At 47.5% G+C, this 21,318-nt stretch overlaps 1 protein-coding gene across 5 annotated transcripts in view; it reads right to left on the bottom strand.

Moving 5' to 3' along the window:
• The window catches only part of ARHGAP26 (Rho GTPase activating protein 26), a 459,207-nt gene that overhangs the window by 284,035 nt on the left and 153,854 nt on the right, over window positions 1-21,318 (bottom strand). For all 5 annotated transcript variants that reach the window (XM_047778926.1, XM_047778927.1, XM_047778929.1 and 2 more), the window contains exons 9-10: window positions 18,533-18,633; window positions 12,634-12,728 (exon numbers count right to left, since the gene is read on the bottom strand). In XM_047778926.1, coding sequence (XP_047634882.1) covers window positions 12,634-12,728; window positions 18,533-18,633 — 196 coding nt within the window. The remainder of the gene's footprint in view (window positions 1-12,633; window positions 12,729-18,532; window positions 18,634-21,318) is intronic.

Raw genomic sequence — 21,318 nt, 5'->3', positions numbered from 1 at the left:
GCACACAGACGCACACCCCCCTGAAGAATTTTCCAGGGCTTTCCCGTTGTGGGGCAGTGGAAACGAATCCAAGAGCATCCATGAGATGCGGGTCTGATCCCTGGCCTCAGCTCAGTAGGTTGGCAATAGAGCGTTGCCGTGAGTGGTGGTGTAGGTCGCAGGTGTGACTTGGATCCCACCTTGCTGTGGCTGTGGTGCAGGCCGGCAGCAGCAGCTCTGATTTGACCCCTAGCCTGGGAGCTTCCATTTGCTGCAGGTACAGCCCTAAAAAGAAAAAAAAAAAAAAAAAAAAAAAGAAAGGATTTTCCATAATCGGGCTTCTAATTATCTAGAAAGGATCAATCCTAATGAATGAATGAATGATAGCGTATTATAACTATAGCCACTGATCTGGGAGGAAAGCACGCCAAATAGTTAGGACCAGAGCAATGATAAGCGTCTGGAGAGTAATAATGCCAATCGCATCAGATAATTTCCTCCATTTTTAAAGGAGAATGAAGTTATGAACGATTGGAAGCCAGACAAGCACATTTTTGGCACATTGAAATGGTCTTGCATGAGACACGCTGAAGGAGGGCCTGTTCTGGGCCACAGGCAGCGGGACACAGGCGTAAGCGGGTTTCAACACTGCACCAGAAGAAAGCATTCTTCACTGCTGAGATGAGACCCACTCAGAGAGAATGCAAACACTTGCTATCGTTGAGAACAAACTACGAGAAAAGATTCCAATTCAAGAAATCCTCTAGGTCGTTTCTCAATTTTTTTGTTACTCTTGCATCTCATGATGAACAGACATGCACAACAAGTGGCGTTTACGGGCTGAACTGTCTCCTTTCTTCAGACTTATGTAATAGCCACATTGTGGTTTAGATTTAAAAAAAAAAATTATATTTAGACGCTGCCAAATAAACTGGTATATATAATCAGTAAAACTCCAACTTTCACTGTGCAGACTAAAGACTGGAAATAGGCATAAGGCAGAGGAATAACTAATAGAAATAACACAAATAGGATTGTCTTATTTTACACCACAATCCATTAACCCACACATCCCACTCTGACTCAGACCAGATTCCAACAGCAAATACTCTCATTTATTTTTTTTAAAAAAGGAGAAAAAAAAAAAAGAAACTCGGTCATTTAAAAATTGGACAAACTCTAAAGATTCTAAGAACTTCTTAACTCGCTGATTTTACAGAACAGCCAAGAAGCAGTTCAGAACGTCGGGTACCCCCCACCCCCACCCCAGCCACAAAATAAGAGCAGGAGAACACACTCCGAGGAAGGAAAGAGCCATTTCCTCTCTGAAATGTCAATGGCTCTGAGGCCGGCAACTCCAACCAACCAGCAGGAAGGCAAAATCAAATATTATTTCAGACCAGGGGTGAGAAGGCGAGGGGAGGGGAAGCTTGGAACCAGGAAAAATGGATTCATCTGCTGCAAAAGATAAAGGCAGACGGCACCCCGAGGGAAAAGCAGGATGGCCTGGTTCTCAGCCCCACTCACTCGCCTGTCCTCGTCACCACCCTTAAATAAGCTGTCCCTGAAGCACAGGGCCTGACACTTGAGTGCCGAGAGCACGGGGAAACGCGCTGCTTAAACACAGGCCAGAAGGACTGAGCACGCCTGCCTCTGCAGGAAAGTGGGTATGAAATGATCCATTCTAAAAGGGTGGGAGGAAGGAATTTATAGAGAAAGAATGAGTCATTTAGGATACCTTTCCTTTAAGGAGCAATAGCCGCCTGATTTCTTCAACACACACACACACACACACACACACACACGCATTACACACACGCACTGACAATGTATAAAGACAGCTGCTTTTCAACTGGACCGACTAACAGTTACGAACACACATACACAACTGCCATCTAGAGGTTGAGCCCTGAACCAAAGTCTGTTACGTAAGAGGAGCGTTTTTGGAAAACACACGCTGACTTACGCTCACACCATCTCACAGACACACAGACAAGGGCACACACGCCCCACATGCTAAACTGGAAGTGTTATTTTAACTTCACATTCGTATGAAGAGACATAAATTGGAAGGAGGGGCTTAAACCTTTTATCGCATACAGGAAATAGAGATAAATAACACGTGAGGGGATATGCGGTGTGAAAATGGGTTCTTCCCCTAGCAGCCCCTTTGCACACAGACATTTAAGCACCTGTGCTCGCTCTCAGCTTAGAGACGACTCAGAAAATCGGGACACTCTAGGAGAGAGGTATGCCATCAAAATGCAACAAAGGGCCTCCAGGAAATACCCTCCAAAGCTGAGGTCCACCGTGAGAACAATGAAGTCTCAGGTTTTAAGGCAGAGAGGACAACTTCAAAGGACAGTCTCTTCCGACAGAGAACGCTATCAGGGAAGAATATGACAGCATATTCCATCTTCAAAAGAGTCCTGCAAGGTAGGTATGACTAGCCCCACCTTATAGATGTGGTTAAACTGCCTGCCCAGACGCACACAGCCAGCAATAGGCAGAGTCCAAGTGCAAACTTAAGCTGCTTCCATCTGTCACCTGCAACCTGCAGCCTTTCATAAAACATACTCAAAATAAGGGTGGTGACGCCTTAGAGGGTTGCGGTAGGTTTTTCAGCTCTTCCATCAATCTTTCCAGCCTCCAATATTCTTACTTTACCCAACTTCCCATTTTCCTAGAGGTTTTTTTTGTTTGTTTGTTTTTTTGTTTTTTTGTCCTACCCATACACAAATGCAGACTGCGTGTGTACCTGCTGATGTTTTACTTTAAAAAACTAACACGATTAAGCTCCTGTAGTCTCTCACAGAGTAATTCACCCAAGTCCCAAGGGAAAGAGCAAAATAATCTAACTCAAAAATTGCATTACCATAAACAAACAAAATTGAACCACCACATGCACACAGCACTGTATTAAAAGCTGTATAAAATGACATTTTTCTACCTCTGGGAGCAAATTACCTAAGACAGATATTCAGAATTGAACAGAATCATATAAAACACACCTAATTAAACAACCAGCCAACCATCACGAAGAAAGCTCATAGCCTGTGCAAATACACAGCACATGGTGGGAAGACGACAAGGACAGAACTGACAGAGGGTGTGACATGCCAGGCTGGGGCTGCTCTGGAGGAAAGCTGTCCTACCTATTCATGGAAAGCTTGCAAAAGGAGGACTCCGGATACGGTGTGCAGGAAAAATCAGAGGATGACTCTGGAGAAGGAAAGGCTACGAGATTCGCAGCGCTTCATTACACTTGTGTCTTCTGTGTCAGTAAAGCCCAGAGCAGACGGTTGCGGTTAATAACGGAGGAAGGGAGGGGAGGCGAGAGGGATGAAAATGCACGCATCGCCGTCATGCCACCCGTCTCTGTTAGAGCGGAGGCTGCGGCCCCTCTGTCGGTCACATCTTCCCCGCAGCACCCAGGTCCTCCACGTCGGCTGCTACGCTCCACAGCCGAGTATCAACACCTTCTGGCGCACGGGTGTGTGGGCATGTGGGCCCATGCCACCATCAAGGGCAAGGACGAGGCTCATCTTGGTCCCCGTCACACCGCTGTCATCTCTCCTGAGTTGTCCTTTGCCCCCACTGTGGAGAGGACCAAGGGCGACAATGGGTCCCTCAACACCCCACAGAACGTCTTCCCACGTATGGGCGTCCACGGGGGTCAGCTCGCCATGGAAGATACGAAGCCTTCTACCTGCTGCCCTCCCCCAAGTATCAATACTACCCCTCGAGAGACTGTATTGATTCAGTGCATCAAAAAGAAGCTTTCTGTTTCTGTTATTTTCCATACGGCTTAGTGGTCCCCCCCCCCCGACCCCCGCCCGGAAGATATCTAGGAAAAAATGTCACATACATCTGTGAGAAATTTCTTACCAGTAAACAAAGGCAGAGATGCCGGGAGATGACCACCACCACGACGCTAGCGTAAACAAGTACTTCCCTCCACTTGCTCATGAATTTCCCTAAGATGCTGTACCAGTGGCGTCAAGTATTCAAAGTGACCAGAGACAGATATTGGCAAGCATCACCTGCCACTACCATGAACAGCTGCCTTCAGATGAAGCCCCATGTTTATCCAGGAATTTTACACTCAATTCTCTCCAACGGTTATACTTTAAAGGAAAAAATCATCAATCGATTCTAGCATAAAATATAAACTTTCAAATGTTCGGTTTTATGGCAAGTTAACACAAAGGCACCAAAGAATGCTTCTTTATTAAGGTATAAAAAAGGATGATTTTTTAAAAAGCTAATGAAAGTAAAGACTATTCAGAATAAGGACAGGTGTTCCCGTCGTGGCTCAGTGGTAACAAACCCAACTGGTATCCAGGAGGACGCAGGTTCCATCCCTGGCCTTGCTCAGTGGGTTAAGGATCTGGCTTTGCCATAACCTGTGGTGTAGGTCACGGACGTGGCTCGGGTCTGGCATTGATGTGGCTGTGGCATAGGCCAGCAGCTGCAGCTCCAATTCAACACCTAGCCTGGGAACTTCCATATGCAACCCTTTAACAAAAAAGAAAAAAAAAAGGAAAAAAAATGAGAAGGATAGTTTCTGTGAAAGGGCTGCTTTGTGAAGGGGCTCCTTATCAACGGGATTCTTCAAGGAGGGTGTGTTGTCCATCCGTCTAAAAGGCCACTGGGGGCCGTTTACTGCTGCTTCGATGAGAGAGGCCCTCTCTATTCAAAACTCTATCAGTTCGCTAGGGCGACCTGCCTTAACAAAGCGCGAGCAACTGGGGAGCATCAGCCACAGAATCTATCACCTCGCAGGTCTAGAGGCTAGACATTTGGGAACAAGGTGTCAGCAGGTGGGCTGCTTTGGATGCAAGCAAAGGAGACTCTCCCATGCCTTTCTCCTAGCTTCTGGTGGTCGGCTCGCAACCTTTGGCACTTCTTGGCGAGAAGACACATCACTGATCTCCGCCTTCGCATTCGCGTGGTGCCTCCCTGTGCACATGTCTGCCTCTGTGTCCAAACTAGCCCCTTTTACAAGGACACCAGTCATACTGGACTAGGGCTACCCTGACGACCTCATTCTCACTTGAGGGCCTCTGCAAAGATCCCATCTCCAAGTAATTTTCGTTTGCAGATACTGGAGATTAGAACCTCAACCCAGGAGTGTGGGGAGTACACAACTCAACCCTGAACAGGTATCTTCTAGGAAAATAAGAAAATATTCTTCTTTGGAGCACGTTATGGCAACACCCACACAGTAGCTTAAAGCCATGTAATGTTCTAAATGCAGAGTTCCCGTTGTGGCTCATTGGTAATGAACCCGACTAGTATCCAGGAGGATGTGGGTTCAATCCCTGGCCTCACTCCGTGGGTTAAGGATCTGGCATTGCTGTGAGCTATGGTGTATGTTGCAGCCACAGCTTGGATCCCGCATTGCTGTGGCTGTGGTGTAGGCCAGCAGCTGTAACTCTGATTCGACCCCTAGCCTGGGAACTTCGGTATGCCACGGGTGTGGCCCTAAAAAAACCAAAAAAAAAAAAAAAATCTAACTGCTAGAATCCTGAAACTGAATTTAAAACTGAAAGGAAATTCAAAGAAGCATCATGATGACTTGAGAGACATAATACCTCAATCTAAGCAATTTTACAGCTTGGAACAGAAGGAAGTCACAAGAGTTTCTACTCATGCTCACTATGCAAGGCTGCAAACAATAAAATCCTTCTCAAGGAAATCCAAAGGCATGAAGAACTAATATTAGCCTGTGAAACATTTGCTGGTAGGGGTCTTCAGCAATTTCTCAGGTCTGAACTTCACCCAAAACTAGTTCTGAAAAAAGAAGAAAAAAGGCAGGCACTGGAGAAAATGGATAAAGAGATGGAATGATATGGAATTATGGAATTGCGCTGAAGTCCCTACAGAAGGATACATACAGAGAAAGGAGTGCAGGACTAGTTTTGCAAAATCAAAGGTTCAAGAACGTAAATGCGAGAATTAGAAGTAGGTTTCTGAAATGTATTCGGTGTATTAACAAGGATTTTGACACAAGAAGTCCAAGAACAATATAAATCTAAAAACCAAAGCTGTGAACTAACACTTAATTTGATTTCCAGCTCGTTCATGGGTCAAAGAGTCATCACAGTTGTTCCTAAAGGATGGTCAAAAGGGATTAACCTCCTTTCATCAGGATTCGAGGACTAACAAATTAACAGCAATGCAGTGGGATATGATGCAAGCAATCCACTGATAAATGGCACTAGCGCATCTGATTCATGCTAGCCTCCTCAGACAAACAGAAATGAGTGTCATCTTAAAAGGTAAAAGAAGAGGTGTACAAACAAAACAAAACAAAACACAACACAGCATTCATGGAACACCTACTGTGTGTCCTGTGCCTAGCCTGTGCTCTCTGCATTGCCTTTTTTTTTTTTTTTCTATTGAGGGCCACACCTGTAGCATATGGAAGTTCCTGGGCCAGGGTTCAAACTAGAGCTGCAGCTGCCAGCCTACACCACAGCCACACCAGATCCCAACCCCATCTGCAATCTACACCACAGTTTGCAGCAACAGCACATCCTTAACTGGCTGAGCGAGGCAGGCATCGAACCCACACCCTCACAAATACAACCCTGGGCCCTTAACCCACAGAGCACAGTGGGAACTCCTGCATTGCCTCTTAACTGTTAGTCCTGTGAGGGTTTCTGAAGGGCAGAGAGCAGGAAATATGGGAACAGATGCAGGCGTGCTGCTTCAGGCCGCCCATTCTTAGGTTACAGGCCCAATGCCAGCAATCAGAGTGAGAAAGCGCTCCTGGGCTTTCATGGTCAGCAAGGTGACGGCTCAGCAGTGGCCCCCAAGTTCAAGGACAGAGAGCACTGGGCTCATCACTAGAACACGTTCCTAAGGCACCCTGAGTTTTGAGGCAGCAACGTGCCCTGCAATGAGTCCCTGCAACCCTCAGTTCGAATCCCCACTGAGCCTTGGCTAAGACTCACTCTCTAAACGGTAGATTCCTCCTCAGGAACACGGGACACTTAGAGCACAGCCTCCCGAAGCTGCAGTGAGGGTTACGTGAGAATTACATGCAATCACATGACCGGTGTCCCGCTTCCGGAAAGTGCTCTCTCGAGGCCGGCTGGTTCCCTCTACTGTCAACTAAAAAAGTGGGGTGTATGGTGCTTATTGTTGCTGTGTCCTCCTGCTACTCTGCATCGGAGGCTGAGGGTCACCCTGCCTACCAGTCATAGCCTCCTCCAAATGGCTAAGAATTGAACTCCTAGTCAAGGAGCCTGGGGTCTTTTTTTTTTTTTTGCCTTTTGCCATTTCTCGGGCCACTCCCGCGGCATATGGAGGTTCCCAGGCTAGGGGTCCAATCGGAGATACAGCTGCTAGCCTACACCACAGCCACAGCAACGCGGGATCCGAGCTGCGTCTGCAACCTACACCACAGCTCACGGCAACGCCGGGTCCTTAACCCACTGAGCAAGGCCAGGGATCGAACCCGCAACCTCATGGTTCCTAGTCGGATTCGTTAACCACTGCGCCACGACGGGAACTCCCTGGGGTCTTTTTATTTTCCTTTTGTTTTATGGTTGTCGCTTGTTATGTCTTTAATAAGGAACATGCCTTTGTGCTCCGAGAAAACTATATTGTGATATGCCTGCTGTTTCAGGCACCAGGGAGCAGTAAGAAGAGAGGACAAGAGAAGAGCTTATTTTAAAAAGTGGAGCTGCCATCTTGCGTCTCCGAGGGTGTGCGCCTTATCTCAGCTGGTCTGCCCGAGACCCCCTGAGCGCCAACCCCAGTCCCCCCCCAACCCCAGTCCCCTGCCAACCCCAGTCCCCCGCGCGGTTCCAGTTCCACTCCGACAAGATGAAAGAAACTGCCACGAAGCAGGAGAAACTCGCCCAACTGCAGGCAAAGGAACTGCTCGAAGAAAGAAGACGGTGGTTCACAGAACGGCCCCAGCAGATGACAAAAAACTCCAGTTGTCTTTCAAGAAGTCGGGGATAGACAGCACCTCTGGTACTGAAGAGGTGGCTATGCTCACACACCAAGGAGCAGTGACCCATTTTAACAACCCTGAAGTGCGGGCATCTCTGGCAGCAAACCCTTTCACCACCACAGGCCGGGCTGAGACAAAGCAGCTGGCACAAATGCTACCCAGCATCTTAAACAGCTTGGCGCAGACCGTCGGACCCCTTTAAGGGGACGGGCTCAAGCTCTGCCCCAACAATCTGCAGATGGAAAAGCCCCACCCGCCACTGGAGAGCATGATGACAACGACGTTTCAGACCTTAAGGAGAATTCTGATGAGGCTTCCCAAGAATGAAGCAAACTGAACTAAGGCAACTTCTAAAGAAGACAAACCCTGGACAAGTGACCGGGAGCTGCTAGTTTATATCACGACTGCTTTTTAAAATTTTGTTGATGGGTCTGATAAAATCTAGATCTCTAATATTTTTAAGCCCAAGCCCCTGGACACTGCAGCTCTTTTCAGTTTTTGCTTAGATGCAATTCAGTCTTTGCCGCTTTCATTAAGCTGACGAAGCCTGGGAATTAAGTTTGAAACAAAGATGAATAACATTCTTTGCCTAGTACGGGTTTTATGTTTTAGTTCACTGATGCTGATGGGTACAGGGAAAGCAAAATGGTTTATAGAGAGGTAAACATGACATGTAATGTGGCTGATACTCTTGGATGGAATCTGATTAAAGACCTAAAATGACAGTATAAAAAACAACCAGCAAAAACCGTGGATTTCAGGGTCTCTCTTGCAGAAAGTCGGATGGTGTAGGTCTGGGGCAGGACAAGAAGCTGGGGTTCTAACAAGCCTCCCCGGTGGGTATGGAGAGCGGGTGGCTCTCAGCATGAGGGAAGAGACGATGATGTGATCAACTCACAAAGCCGACCCCCCAGAACCCCGCTTCCTGAAGCCTACAGCTTCTGTACCAGAATAACAGGAAGTAGCAGCCGTGAGCCCAAAGGATAAAAGCATGCAACCCTAAAAACCCGCAGCACTGCGAATCCCAAGTCAATCACACTTTAGCGTGAATCAACATCGTGAGAGAAGAAGACTCTAAGAGCTACTACAGAAACTTCTACGTGTACTGCAGTTACCGCATGCCAGGAATATTCAGAAACCTCCTGCTGTTAAAACAGAACCACTCCCTCTTTTCCTTCCCCGTTTTCTAGGTGCTAAGCTTGCATTTTGCCCTCTGCTTCTCCAGCCCGGCAAGCAGAAGCTGTGCAATCTGTGCAAGGTTAAAAGGGCAGCAGGACAGCCATCAGCCTCCCTCCTTGCCAAGGTGAAACGGTGACATGGAAGAATCTTCCCACGAATGGGACTCTGGGCAGAGGTCCCGGGGCACCTCCCCTGAGCATGTGGCCATGCCTTTGCCCTCGCACCTCCGTCCTTTCTGGATGCGTGAGGAAAATGCAGAAAGACCCTAAGGAAAATACTGCTCGAGTGGAACCTCCTCTTGGAGACGGATGATGGTGACGCACGAAGGTGACCTCTGCAGAAAATGGAGAGGAGGTGTTTCACGATGTTCTGTGTTCTTTCAGCTGATGGCCAATCGGGTGCAGCCGCAAGAGGAGACAGAGAAGGTGCTCAGGCAAACCAGGCCTCACATATGCCCGGGTGCTAGAAATGGGACGCACTGCAGCCCACAGAGGGCCACGTGGGAAAGACCCAGCACCATGCAGGAGGCAGAAGGGGCAGGACGGAAGAGCCTAGGCCACAGCCTTGAGAGTTTCCACAGGAAAGGCAAGGCAGGGCAGAGGAACCGTTGAGGATTGGCTAGTTGGAATAATTTCGCAGGCGCTAAGCTGTAGGGCTGGTCCCTCGGTGCCTGGTACCTGGCTCTGGATGACTCAGGGAGAGGAATGGTGCCTCCCGGGGTGTTGGGACCAGTGGAAGGTGTGCCACTGGACCGGAAGTCCTCGCTCAGTGGCACTCTCCAGACCAAGCCCTCGGCTGACCTCGAATCAGCTGGCCCCCAGGAGGGGGCAGGCTCTCCCTGGGCAGAAGGCATTGGAAGTTTTCCTAACATTATAACATACAGAAAATTTTAACTATAAATCATACAAGAGAGATGCAAAAGCTTCACTCTGAACACAGCTGAGGCCGCTTCATGACACACCGCGAGAACCAGACGATGACTCGGAAGGTATCGACTTCCCAAACCCACTCCGTGGGCTGCTTGTGACACATTTGCTCTCAGCTTCTAATTGGGACGTGCAAAGCTTTTCTGGACGAAATACAGGGGGAGGTGGCAGGAAGTGTTGGTAAGGGTGGAAATGAGATGGAGGAACCACGGTGAGTTTTAATTGCCTAAAAAGCAACTCCCTACAACTCTGGGGAACTTCTGAAGACAGAAAACAACTCAGCTGCAGAAAGCATCGCTGACCTCATTTCAAACCGAACAAGAGCTGCCGTGAAAGGCATGCCCACGTCCAAGGAGCCCTGCAAACAGACGGTCATCTCTGGGGACTATTCAGCTGACCAGCATCACACCACTGGCTCCATTTCCACACAAACACATCTGCTATTCCAACTTTCAGGGACGCCAACAATATGAATTCGCTTAGATCCCATGCTCAGCCTAGAGAAGAGAGATGCCTAGGAGGGCCTACAGCATCCGGACATAGGGTTTGTTTAAAATCAAGAATAATCTATCTGAATTGGAGGCGCGCACAATGCAATTCAACCCGCCCCTTCCCCGCTCACGAGTCATACATGCGCAAACGACCGGCGTATTCTCTTTTCTTTACAAATTATATTTACTTCTCTGCCTTCAGAGTCTAGCTTTTGAAAGACCAAGTTAGATAAACATGTAAGACATGCTAACTAACAAATAATAATGGCTAATTGTTGAGCATCTATTATTTGCCAGCCTGCCAAGTGTTTTTTGTGGGTGGCTTTTTTTTTTTTTTTCTTGTTGGTTTTTTTTTTTTTTTTAAGGGCTGCACCACGGAATATAGAAGTTCCCGGGCTAGAGGTCTAATCAGAGCTGCAGCTGGAACCTACACCCCAGGCGCCACAACACCAGATTTGAGCCACATCTGTGATCAACACCACAGCTTATAGCAACCAGATCCTTAACCCACAGACCGAGGCCAGAGATAGAACCTACATCCTCATGGATACTAGTCAGGTTCTTAACCCACTGAGCGACAACGGGAACTCCAGCCAAGAGTCCTTTATATGCATTCTCTTCTTGAATCCTCATAATTCTGGGAATGTACTATGTAATTCTGGGAGGTACTCTTACCACCTACCTTTTCCAAAGATCAAGGCCGTGTGAGAGAAAGGGACTCGCCCAAAGTCACACGGCTACTGAGCAGCAAAGTCAAAATTTAGATCCGGGTTGTCTGACTTGACAGCCAAAGAGACATGGGTAGTTTCCACGAACATCTGATTTGGGCTAAGCAGGCTTGCTCCCTCCACGGGGGTGCTGGCTGCCAGAGCACAGGGGGACGTCATGCCATAAGAAGGTATTGCAAACCTGTCCACACATGGAACAGCACACGCCAGGTAGTACCCGGGCTCTGCATCCGCTAGAGCTGCCGTGAAGTAGACACAGGTAAACTTCCCAGGGAGGGAGTTCCCGTCGCGGCTCAGTGGGTTAAGAACCTGACTAGGATCCATGAGGATGTGGGTTCAATCCCTGGCCTCGCTCAGTGGGTTGAGGATCCAGCACTGCCGTTGCCATGAGCTGCCGTGAAGGTCGCAGATGCGGCTCGGATCTGGTGTTGCTGTGGCTGGGGTGGAGGCCGGCAGCTGCAGCTCCGATTGGACCCCCAGCCTGGGAACCTCCATATGTTGTGGGTGTGGCCCTAAAAAAAAAAAAAAAAAAACCAAAAAAAACAAACTTCCCAGAGAGGATAAAAGGCCTCACTTGACAAAATGGTATGGCTTTTTTTTTTTTTTCTTAATAAAGGGGAGAAATCAAACAGCATTCTCTAAGCATCATGCTGAGATGTAAGGATCTTTCTCTAGCATTATCGATCTTGGCCAGACAGCTCAAATACGCTTACGACGAGGCTTTCACCCAAAGAATTAACCTGTTGCCAAGTAAAGTGTCTCAAAGAACTGGAATGCTGACAAACGAGCTTAACACCATGAAATGGTGCAACTTAATGAGACTCTATAAATCCTGAGGAACACAACACAGAGCTCGCTCTCCCGAGTCTGGTTTCGCAAGTGGCTTGCTGTCTGTCCCGGGCATGCGCACACAGTGGGAGGCGAGATGCTCTACCTACGAGCACTCTTTTCAATTGAGCGGCACTCCTTCTGCTTTTCCCTTTACCAAACTCCTGTTGAATCATTTTATGACAACTTTGAAGTAAAAAAATCTCAAAGAGCTGACACAGTCATGCTAAATCGTCCGTTTTCTTTAAATGTGATTCACCCTTCTGAGACAGAACCCACATGGCCTAGAAGGAAAGCCCTGACGTTAAAATAAAACCAGCCAGCCAGGGCTCAGGGCTGAATCTAAAGGATGGGGGAGGCTACACGGTTTCTTGCAAATCAGCAAATGGCCTGAGGTCTATTCCAAACTCATTAGTAGGAATGGAGAAGAGAAAGAGGGTGAAGAAAATCAGAAACTTTTGCCTGAACAGAAAAGGTGAGAAATCCAAATTCAGGGATATTTGTCCCTGAGAAGCATGACAGCTACTCACCTGTCGACCGCTTCCACGTCAAAGCAAAACCTCTTCTCGATGGAGTCTGTTTTCCGCCGTGTGCAGGATTTCAGAGTGACTGACTCATCTTCTCCCTGTTGGGAACACACAGACCAGCAAGATGAAGCCAGGACGCTCCTCTCCAGGACCAGTGAGCCCCACACACCCAGGAGTCATAATTTCATCTTCTCAAACCGGAGCGCTCAGGACCACAGCAGGCGGAAGGCTCGTCATCCATCTTCTCGGGCAGGAGCCTCGTGAGCGAAAATCTGGAAGCCATGCTCGACTTGGAGCTGGACATTGCTAGTACTGATACTAACTCTAGTACTGGTAGACCATGGGGGTCCAGAAAGGTACCCGTGACAGAGGAAACCCTTGTGGATGATGTTACTTTAAGTGGGGGTGATTTGTAGGTTTGATAAGAGAAGCGCAGGATGACCTTGAGGTCTCCTTCCAACTGTGAACTTCCATGATCTTGGTTCAAGGACCACTTTGCAGGAAAACATTCCTGGACCAGGTCAAACACCCCCAGACATGTTCACGTGGCGCCATGGACCCTCCTTCCCCCACAGCACTGATCACAGCTGAGAGCTGCTGCTGCTCAAAGTGATGATTCAAATACCGTCTCTCCCCCCATTCGGCCCCCAGCCCCCGGGGGCCATGTACTGTGTCTGTCATTGCTTACCCCTGTGTCCCCATTACCCCTGTGTCCCCAGAGACCAAACAGGCCCTGGAACCGAGGAGGTATGTAAGAAATGTGTCTTAACAGCTTTACTGCTGTCTATCTCTGAGTGCCTGAGAAAGTGCACACATTTAAGCCACGTGAGTGGTAACATCTGTATCCACTTGTGAAAGCACCACCACGATCCAGGAAATGCACCTTTCCAGGCGTGCCCTGCAATCCACCATCCTTCCACCCAGTCCGTGCCCAGGCCACACTCCACCTTCTCTCTGCCACTAGACATTAGTCTGCATGCTCCCCACCTCTCTGTCAACGGAATGTCCTTGCATGTCCACCTTCTTCCACTCAGCATAACTCATGTGCAATTCACCCCTGTGGTCCAGAGAAGGAGGGAGGGGCAAGGTAGGGGTGGGGATGAAGAGGTGCAAAGTACTACCTCCAAGGATCTAAGGGAACGCGTAGGGAAGAGAGTCAGTATTTTAAATTAAGTCTAAATGGATCCTAATTTTTTTTAAATTGTGAATCCCTATGTTAAACACCTGAAACTTATAAATCAACCATAGGTCAATAAAAAATAAAAATAAATATTAAAACAATAAAAGCAATTGTTTAAATGCCATGGTACAAAATCAAAAAGTTTATTTCTTCTTATTATTTTTTAAATTTTTAAATTTTTTTTCTGCTGTTCAGCATGGGGACCAAGTTACACATACATGTACAGATACTTTTTCCAAAAGTTTATTTCTTTTCCTGGCTGCGTTGTATGCCATTGCACAAATGGAACACAACAGTTTCACCACAGAGCACTAATTTATTGCCTAGAAACAAAGAGGTTTCTGTCCCTGATTTCTTTTCTTGCTGTCACACGGGAATTTGTGAGGGTTCCTTTTTCTCCTGTATCTGCCGATCTTTCTTTATCAACTAGGGGGACGTTAGCAAACTTGCCTGGTTGGCTGAATAATAGGAAATGTGACTGCTTATGGTAAAACTTAACCTCCCACTAATATCAGACTAGCACACAAAACACAGAAGACCTAGGAAGAGCCAGATGATATTTACAAGTCTGCTGTCTACTGTCTTTTACTGAATGGCTACGATTCATTTCTCAGATTGAGACCTGCTTCTCCTGCAGGGCATAAATGAGTGTAAACACCCGAACATAAGGCATTCTGACCATGTCAGCGTCTAACTCTATTTCTGATTTAACGGTGCTGGATCAGGTCCCACTTTGAAAGCGAGGGCGAGGGATCTCCAAGAAATGAGAGAAAACAAAGGATCTACAAAAGAATGTCAAATATAAGCAGAAATAAGAAAAAGATAAGATTCTGCTCCAACGATGACCATGCCACATCAGGAAAAAAAAAAAAAAATCTATGAAGGTGATCTGTTCGAGTACTGATGGTTTTTAAAAAATGGGGGACAGAGATAACAGTCGGTGAAACAAATAAATGAAGAGTGACAACCATGACACACACTACAGTAAAAGAGGCGGGCTGGCTACCAAAGGCTCCATTAAGGGGAAGTGACCTGGTCAGGACGGTCAGCAAAGGCTTTCCCGCGCTGGCACGTGAAGGAGTCACAGGAAGTGAAACCAGCAACCATCAGGGGCGGAGCAGAGCAGGTGGAAAGGCCCTCTGGTCGGGGTCCACGGAGCCCCGGAGGGACGGAAGGGAAGCGGCTGTGTCTGAAACCCCGGAGTGAGATGCAAAGGGAACGGAGAAAGGGTTTGGGGGAGGCAGGGACCAGATCACGCACGGGGTCATCTACGTCCTGAGAGCAGTGGGAAAATAATGAATGGTTTCAAGCCCGGGGAGGGTCCGCTCTGGGCCGATCCAGCTCCAGCACAGAGGGCCTCATCCCAGAGGGTAAGACTCCACACACAGGGCTGGTGTCCAAGAGGACACAGAAAATCCACTCACGTCTTCTGGACTGAAGTCAAGAGAAGAGCAGGTACTTTCAAAGGAAAACGATCCAAATGAAGGGGCCAGAGGAGACACGGGGTGGAGAAAAAGCATGTTAGGAAAAGAAAACACCCTACAATCGGCGCCAAGTCTCCCTGCCACTCCGAGGAGAACTTTGTACAAACACACATGTGACGACGTCACACGATTCTCCCGTATAAACTGAGACGACACCGCCTCTGGACAACCCCTCTTCGTGTTTCCTCCATCCTGAGGCTGAGGAAACAGAGCGATGTCACAGGAAGCTGCGAGGTTCCATACATATCAATACGCTGTTTTATCCTGATGATAAGCCTCTGAATCAAGAGACGCCGGCTCCGCAATCAGGGTTTGAGCCCTGCCTCTAACCACTCACTCTTCATACCGCCTTAGAAGTCACTCTCTCTCTCTCTGACTCTCACGTGTCCTCTTTGGCAAAGGAGAAAAACTGGGTCAAACAGGATGACAAGGGACAACATTTTAGAAAAATATAAAAAAAAAATCCAACTATGAGAAATTAGTGATTACTGAGTATAACACCAAGCTCCTAATACAGGAGCCTCTAATATGCGTCCGGCTCTGTCCCAAGAAGTTTATAGAGTGAAGCCCATACACCTCTTAACAACTCAGCGAGGTGTTTCCCATCATCTCCCTGAAGTCTAAGGAGTCCCAAACACCCACCATTGCTGCTCTCCGCTGTTCACTTTCAAGTGTGGTAAGAAAGGAGTAGGGAGAATACAAGAGAGTTCTTCCTTCAAGATTTAGGACCACACGAGATAAACTCCCCCAACATAAAGACTGTGTGAGAGAATAACCCAGTGAAGCTGATTTCTCGAAGCACCAGGAGTTAGAAAAGGACTATGATACAACCCCAGAAAGGCAGACAGAACTCTATTTCATGAACAACAGGGGACACCTACTGACATAGATTCTCCTTTTTTTTTTTTTGCTTTTTTTGTTTGTTTCTTATTAGGGCTGTACCCGTGGCATATGGAGGTTCCCGGGCTGGGAATCCAATCAGAGCTGTAGCCGCTGACCTACAGCACAGCCACAGCAACGAAGGATCCGAGCTGCATCTGTGACCTATATCACAGCTCACGGCAATGCTGATCCTTAACTCACCAAGTGAGGCCAGGGATCAAACCTGCAACTGCATGGTTCCTAGTCGGATTCGTTTCCCCTGAGCCACAACAGGAACTCCAAACATAGGTTCTTAATAGCCCTCGTAATTCTGTAATTTCTCTAGATTTGATGTTTTCACATATCTGTTTTCCTGAGATCATTTCAACTCCTTCCCTGAGAAGACATATTAAAAGAGCCATGGCTTTTCTGGCTTCGATACAGGGAAGGCCAGAGATGCTGATAGCTCCCATGTTGTGACCTAAGGAAAAGCCAGCCAGGAAGAAAGCCTGGAAGTGGCAGAGAGCAAGAGGTAGCATGGGAGGTAGCCACAGCAATGGCGACAGCATATGACTTCCGAGCCAGGGCTCGTGACCCACCCTGGGATGCCTGCACTGTGCAAACCCGACAGGGTGCACAAAAACACACAACAGGGAAGAGCGCCAGCGGTGGACCGCTTGGAGAAGATTCATTTATCAACAGATGTGACAAAGAGCCAAAAAGTTATCTGAAATAAAGATAGAACCAGAGAATTTATCCAGAATGAAGCCCAGCAAGTCAAAGAAATGAAAAATATAATGTCTGGTAAAGATATTTAAATATCTCCAGGAGGAGATAACAAAAAGAATGGGGGCAAAATTCAAAATGATCATCAGTGAGAATTTTCCACAAATGCTGAAAGACACCAATCCTCAAATCCAGAAAGACCAAAATGCCTAAACAGAACAGATTAAAAAAAAAAAAAAGTCGCAGAGAGGACCATCATAATGAAATGCAGAATATCCAACGGGAAAAAAAAAAAGAAGAAGAAGAAGATACTATGGGCAGCCAGAGAGAAAAGACAGATCACCTACCAAGGAAATGGAGACAGACTGAGTGCCCCCTGACAAAGGGCGAGCCGTCGGGGCACAGCCAGGAGCTCCCAGCAGCAGTGACCCTGCAGGTGCAGCCCGACTGGTTCAAGGACAGCCACAAGAACACCTTCCATCCCCCACCCTCTCCAGAGCAATGACACCGGGGGGCACTCATCCCATTAAGGGACAGAGTCTGTGTCCTCTCCCACTGAAGCTGGGTGGGCTCTTGTGACTGTCCCAGCCCACACACCAGGCCAACGCAAAGCAGTATGACTGCTAAGTCCAGGTCATTCAAAGGCCATACAGGGTCTCCGTTTGTTGCTGCATTTGTAAGAACTCTTGAAACCTTGAGCTGCCCTGAAGCTGCCATGCTGAGAGGAAGCCCAAACTAGGCCCTGTAGAGAGGCCAGAGGGTCAGGCCCTGAGACCACACAGAGCAAGGGGGAGAAAAAGGAGACAGGAGGTGAGCAAAAGGAAGAGAGCTATAGCTGACCAGTCCAGAGCTGCTCAGACCCTTAGGTCCAGCTCTGGCCCCTCTCTGATTGGACCCACATGAGAAAATGACCCCACAGCATCCATCCAAAGGCTCCCCAAAGTCCTCACCCACAGAAACTGTCAGAAATACTAAAATGACTGCTGTATAAAAGAGACGATTAACGAGAACCTGCTGCACAGCACAGGAAAATCTGCTAAATAGTTTGTAAGAACCTGTACGGGAAAAAAGAATGGCTACATTTATATATGACTGGGTCACTCTGCTGTATGCCTGAAAGTAATACGACACTGTAAGTCAACCCTCCGCCAATAAAATTCAATTTAAAAAGAGAATAAAATTTAGATTTAATCACACAATAATACAGGCATAATCACTATGATAAAGCGTTCGAACAATAAAAACAGTATCTTCCAAGTCACTCCATTTTGGGGTGATCTGTTACACAGCCCTAGTTAAACGGAACATCCCAACTGCCACCGGGCCGCCCTCTAGGAATCGGGTGAGAAAGACAAGAATCAGTTTCACAGGATGAGGTCATCCATGCATTTCTAGCATCTAAACACATCAGGCGCCCTTAACATTGTACATATGTGAAATACAAGAATCTTTCTTCATCGCAGCTCCCAATAGAGCTAAAAATAATCATCTTGTTTGATTTACTTTTTGGGGGGCCATGCCTCCTAGAACTACTACATAAAAGTTAAAAAAAAAATGACAGTGGAAGACTGGAGGTGTCACTTCACACATGCATTTTAATTGTCATACGTTAACCCAGCAAATCCAACATGAAATTGACAAGATAACTCACCCCCTTTCCTCCTGACTTCTGGTCAAATGGTACCATGGTGATTTGCTTGGAATCCCGCTGATAGGTACAGTAGTGCTTCACCCAGGACGTTCCAAAGTGACCTGCAAGGTAACATGCCCCATAAAACATTTCCACACGTCCACAGCATGCTGCAAAAACACACACCATTAACTCTCAGGGCTCACCCATCCTTAGAACGCTTCTAGGGGCAATATGTTCTCCGCACCAGCTAGACTGGACCAGGCAGAAATCTGATCCCACCAGCTGGAAATGGAACCGACCCAGGGCTCTCCCCAGGGACCACGGAAGACTCTTTCCCACTAAATGCTGCATCCAGCGGGTCTTAAAATACACGGGAAGGAGAGGTTCCCTGGGGAAATTAATTCACTTTCCCATCATCAATCTCCATCTGAAGTCTCCTTCCTCTCCCCTGACAGGAGAAAGATGAGCAAGGAAGAACTCAGACGCCTCCAAGGGCTTGTCACCGTCCCCATCTGGTGCGATGACATCATGCTTCCCACACAGCCACGCTGCGACCATGTACACAGACAGACAGGGGTTCTGACCGACTTCCAAACCTCTAATTTTTACTTTAGCAGAGCTCAAGAGGATCTGAAAAGCAGACAAGGAAAACTCAGACACCAGACATGTGGACAGGAAGTAACTATAAATACTCAAATGTAATCTAAGGAGTGTGTCCCTCAGAATTATCCCTTGGGAAAAATGCCCTACGGTCAAATTCTAACAGCCACTGATTTCGCCTGGTGCCTGGCCAGTTACTGTATTTTGAACAATAAATACTATTAGAAGAAGGTCGCATGACTGGCATTATTAGCCTGCAAGGACCTCAATCTACACAAGACCTGATGCTGACGGCAATCACAGGGCAGATATGGTAATAAAACAATACTAACATGAAAAGTGATGAAGACGACATTTAATAGGTATTTTTCAGGGTGTTAAAGCCCAGTGCGAGTGCTGGATGTCGCTTAGTAGATCTAAAAAGCAACTGCCTAAGTGTCTACACTGCAGCATCAGGGACAAATGAAGATACACCACGCTACCGTCTTTTTGTGGCTGAGAGAGTGAATTCCAGTGACAGCACAAAGACTCCCAAAGTACTGTAGCCTGAACACCTTGCCAACGTGATAAATAATGACAGTAATGGATTTAGCCTAAGGAAGACAAATGGGAACCTCTAAGTCCATGCTGACAAGAGAAAAAAGGATGGATAGAAAGAACAAAAGAAAGGGAAGAAGGGAGGCAGGGAGGAAGAGGGGGATGATTCTTTACCCGACACCGAAAGTCAACTAAGAAACGGGGAGGGTGGGGCAAAGCCGGGCGATCGTCATTGTGCAGCCAGCACAGTCAAGCTCAGCTCAGTCAGGGCTGCCAAGGATGCTAACGCCATGGCGGGCAACGTCTGACGAGGGAAGGACCCAGGCTGAGGGCGTCTCCCCAGACTGCTCATCAGTTACAAGGGAAACACAGCTACTGCCCAGTGGGGAAAGCAGACGGCGCCTTGACGGAGGGAGGCAAATCCACCAGACCAGGGAGGGCAGAGGGCCAGCCTTCCCTCCAGATGTGGTACCCAGGAAGAACACGGCAGGACTCAGGTAGGCTTTGGCCGGAGATGCAGGACCTGAATCCAATCATGGGGAAACACGAGACAAACCCACAAGGAACAAAATTCTATAAAAGAATCGGCCTTATATTCTTCCAAAACGTCAGGCATCTCAGACAAGAAAAATCTGCGGAACTGTTTTCCACTAAAGGAGACTGACGCTGCCATAAGATAACCAATTGCTGTATAAGAGCGTGTACTGGAGGAAAACCAATGCTTTGTGAGAGCATCCCTGGGGGAGTTCCCATTGTGGCTCAGAGGAAACGGACCCAACTAGTATCTGTGAGGACGTAGGTTGGATCCCTGGCCCCGCTCAGTGGGTTCAAGGATCTAGCATTGCTGGGAGCTGTGGTGTAGGCTGCAGATGTGGCTCGGATCTGCTGCAGGCAGGCAGCTGTAGCTCCGATTCGACCCCTAGCCTGGAACTTCCACATGCAGCCCTAAAAAAGCCCAAAAAAAAGCAAGCATCACTGGGACACCTGACAAAAATAGGAATGTGGAATGTCATTTCTTTTTCTTTTTTTCTTTTCTTTGGACTGCACCTGAGGCACACGGAAGTTCCTAGGCCAGGGATCGAATCTGAGCCACTGTCGCAACCTATGCCACAGCTGTGGCAACACCAGATCTCTAACCCACTGCACCACAGAGCAAACTCCTGGAACATCATGTAGATTAAATATCTTATCAATGCTACATTTCCCGGATGCGTAACTGTGGTTACATAAAGGAACAGTTTGAGAAAATACACACTGAAGTCAAGGAGTGTGATGGATCCGACCTGTTCCCACAAGGATCAGAAAAAAATTACACTGTGTGTGTGTGATATGCACACATTCTTACAAAGAGAGAAAAATTGTCTAACTGTGGAAAAATGGTGTTAAAAAAAAAAAAAAGTGGATCCAGGTCATATGGTTGTTCTTTACACTGTCCTTGAAACTTTTCTGTAAATGTGAGATGATTTCAAAATGGTAAGTTACCAACATGTCCATACAAAGAGCCGTATCCCTACGATGTGCTCTAGACGCCTGTGTTAGAGCATCAAGATGCAGCCCTAATGGCATTCAAGACATCGATGCTGGAAGAGCATGAATAAAACGGCATCAGGTAAAGTGAGTGCCCACACGGACCTCACATGCAAGTGACCAATATTAGTAAGTTCATT

This window comes from Phacochoerus africanus, chromosome 4 (assembly GCF_016906955.1).
Source record: "Phacochoerus africanus isolate WHEZ1 chromosome 4, ROS_Pafr_v1, whole genome shotgun sequence".
Classification (NCBI taxonomy): Eukaryota; Metazoa; Chordata; class Mammalia; order Artiodactyla; family Suidae; genus Phacochoerus; species Phacochoerus africanus.
The sequence above is the reverse complement of the archived record's forward strand: the minus strand, read 5'-3'. Positions and strand labels throughout refer to the sequence as shown.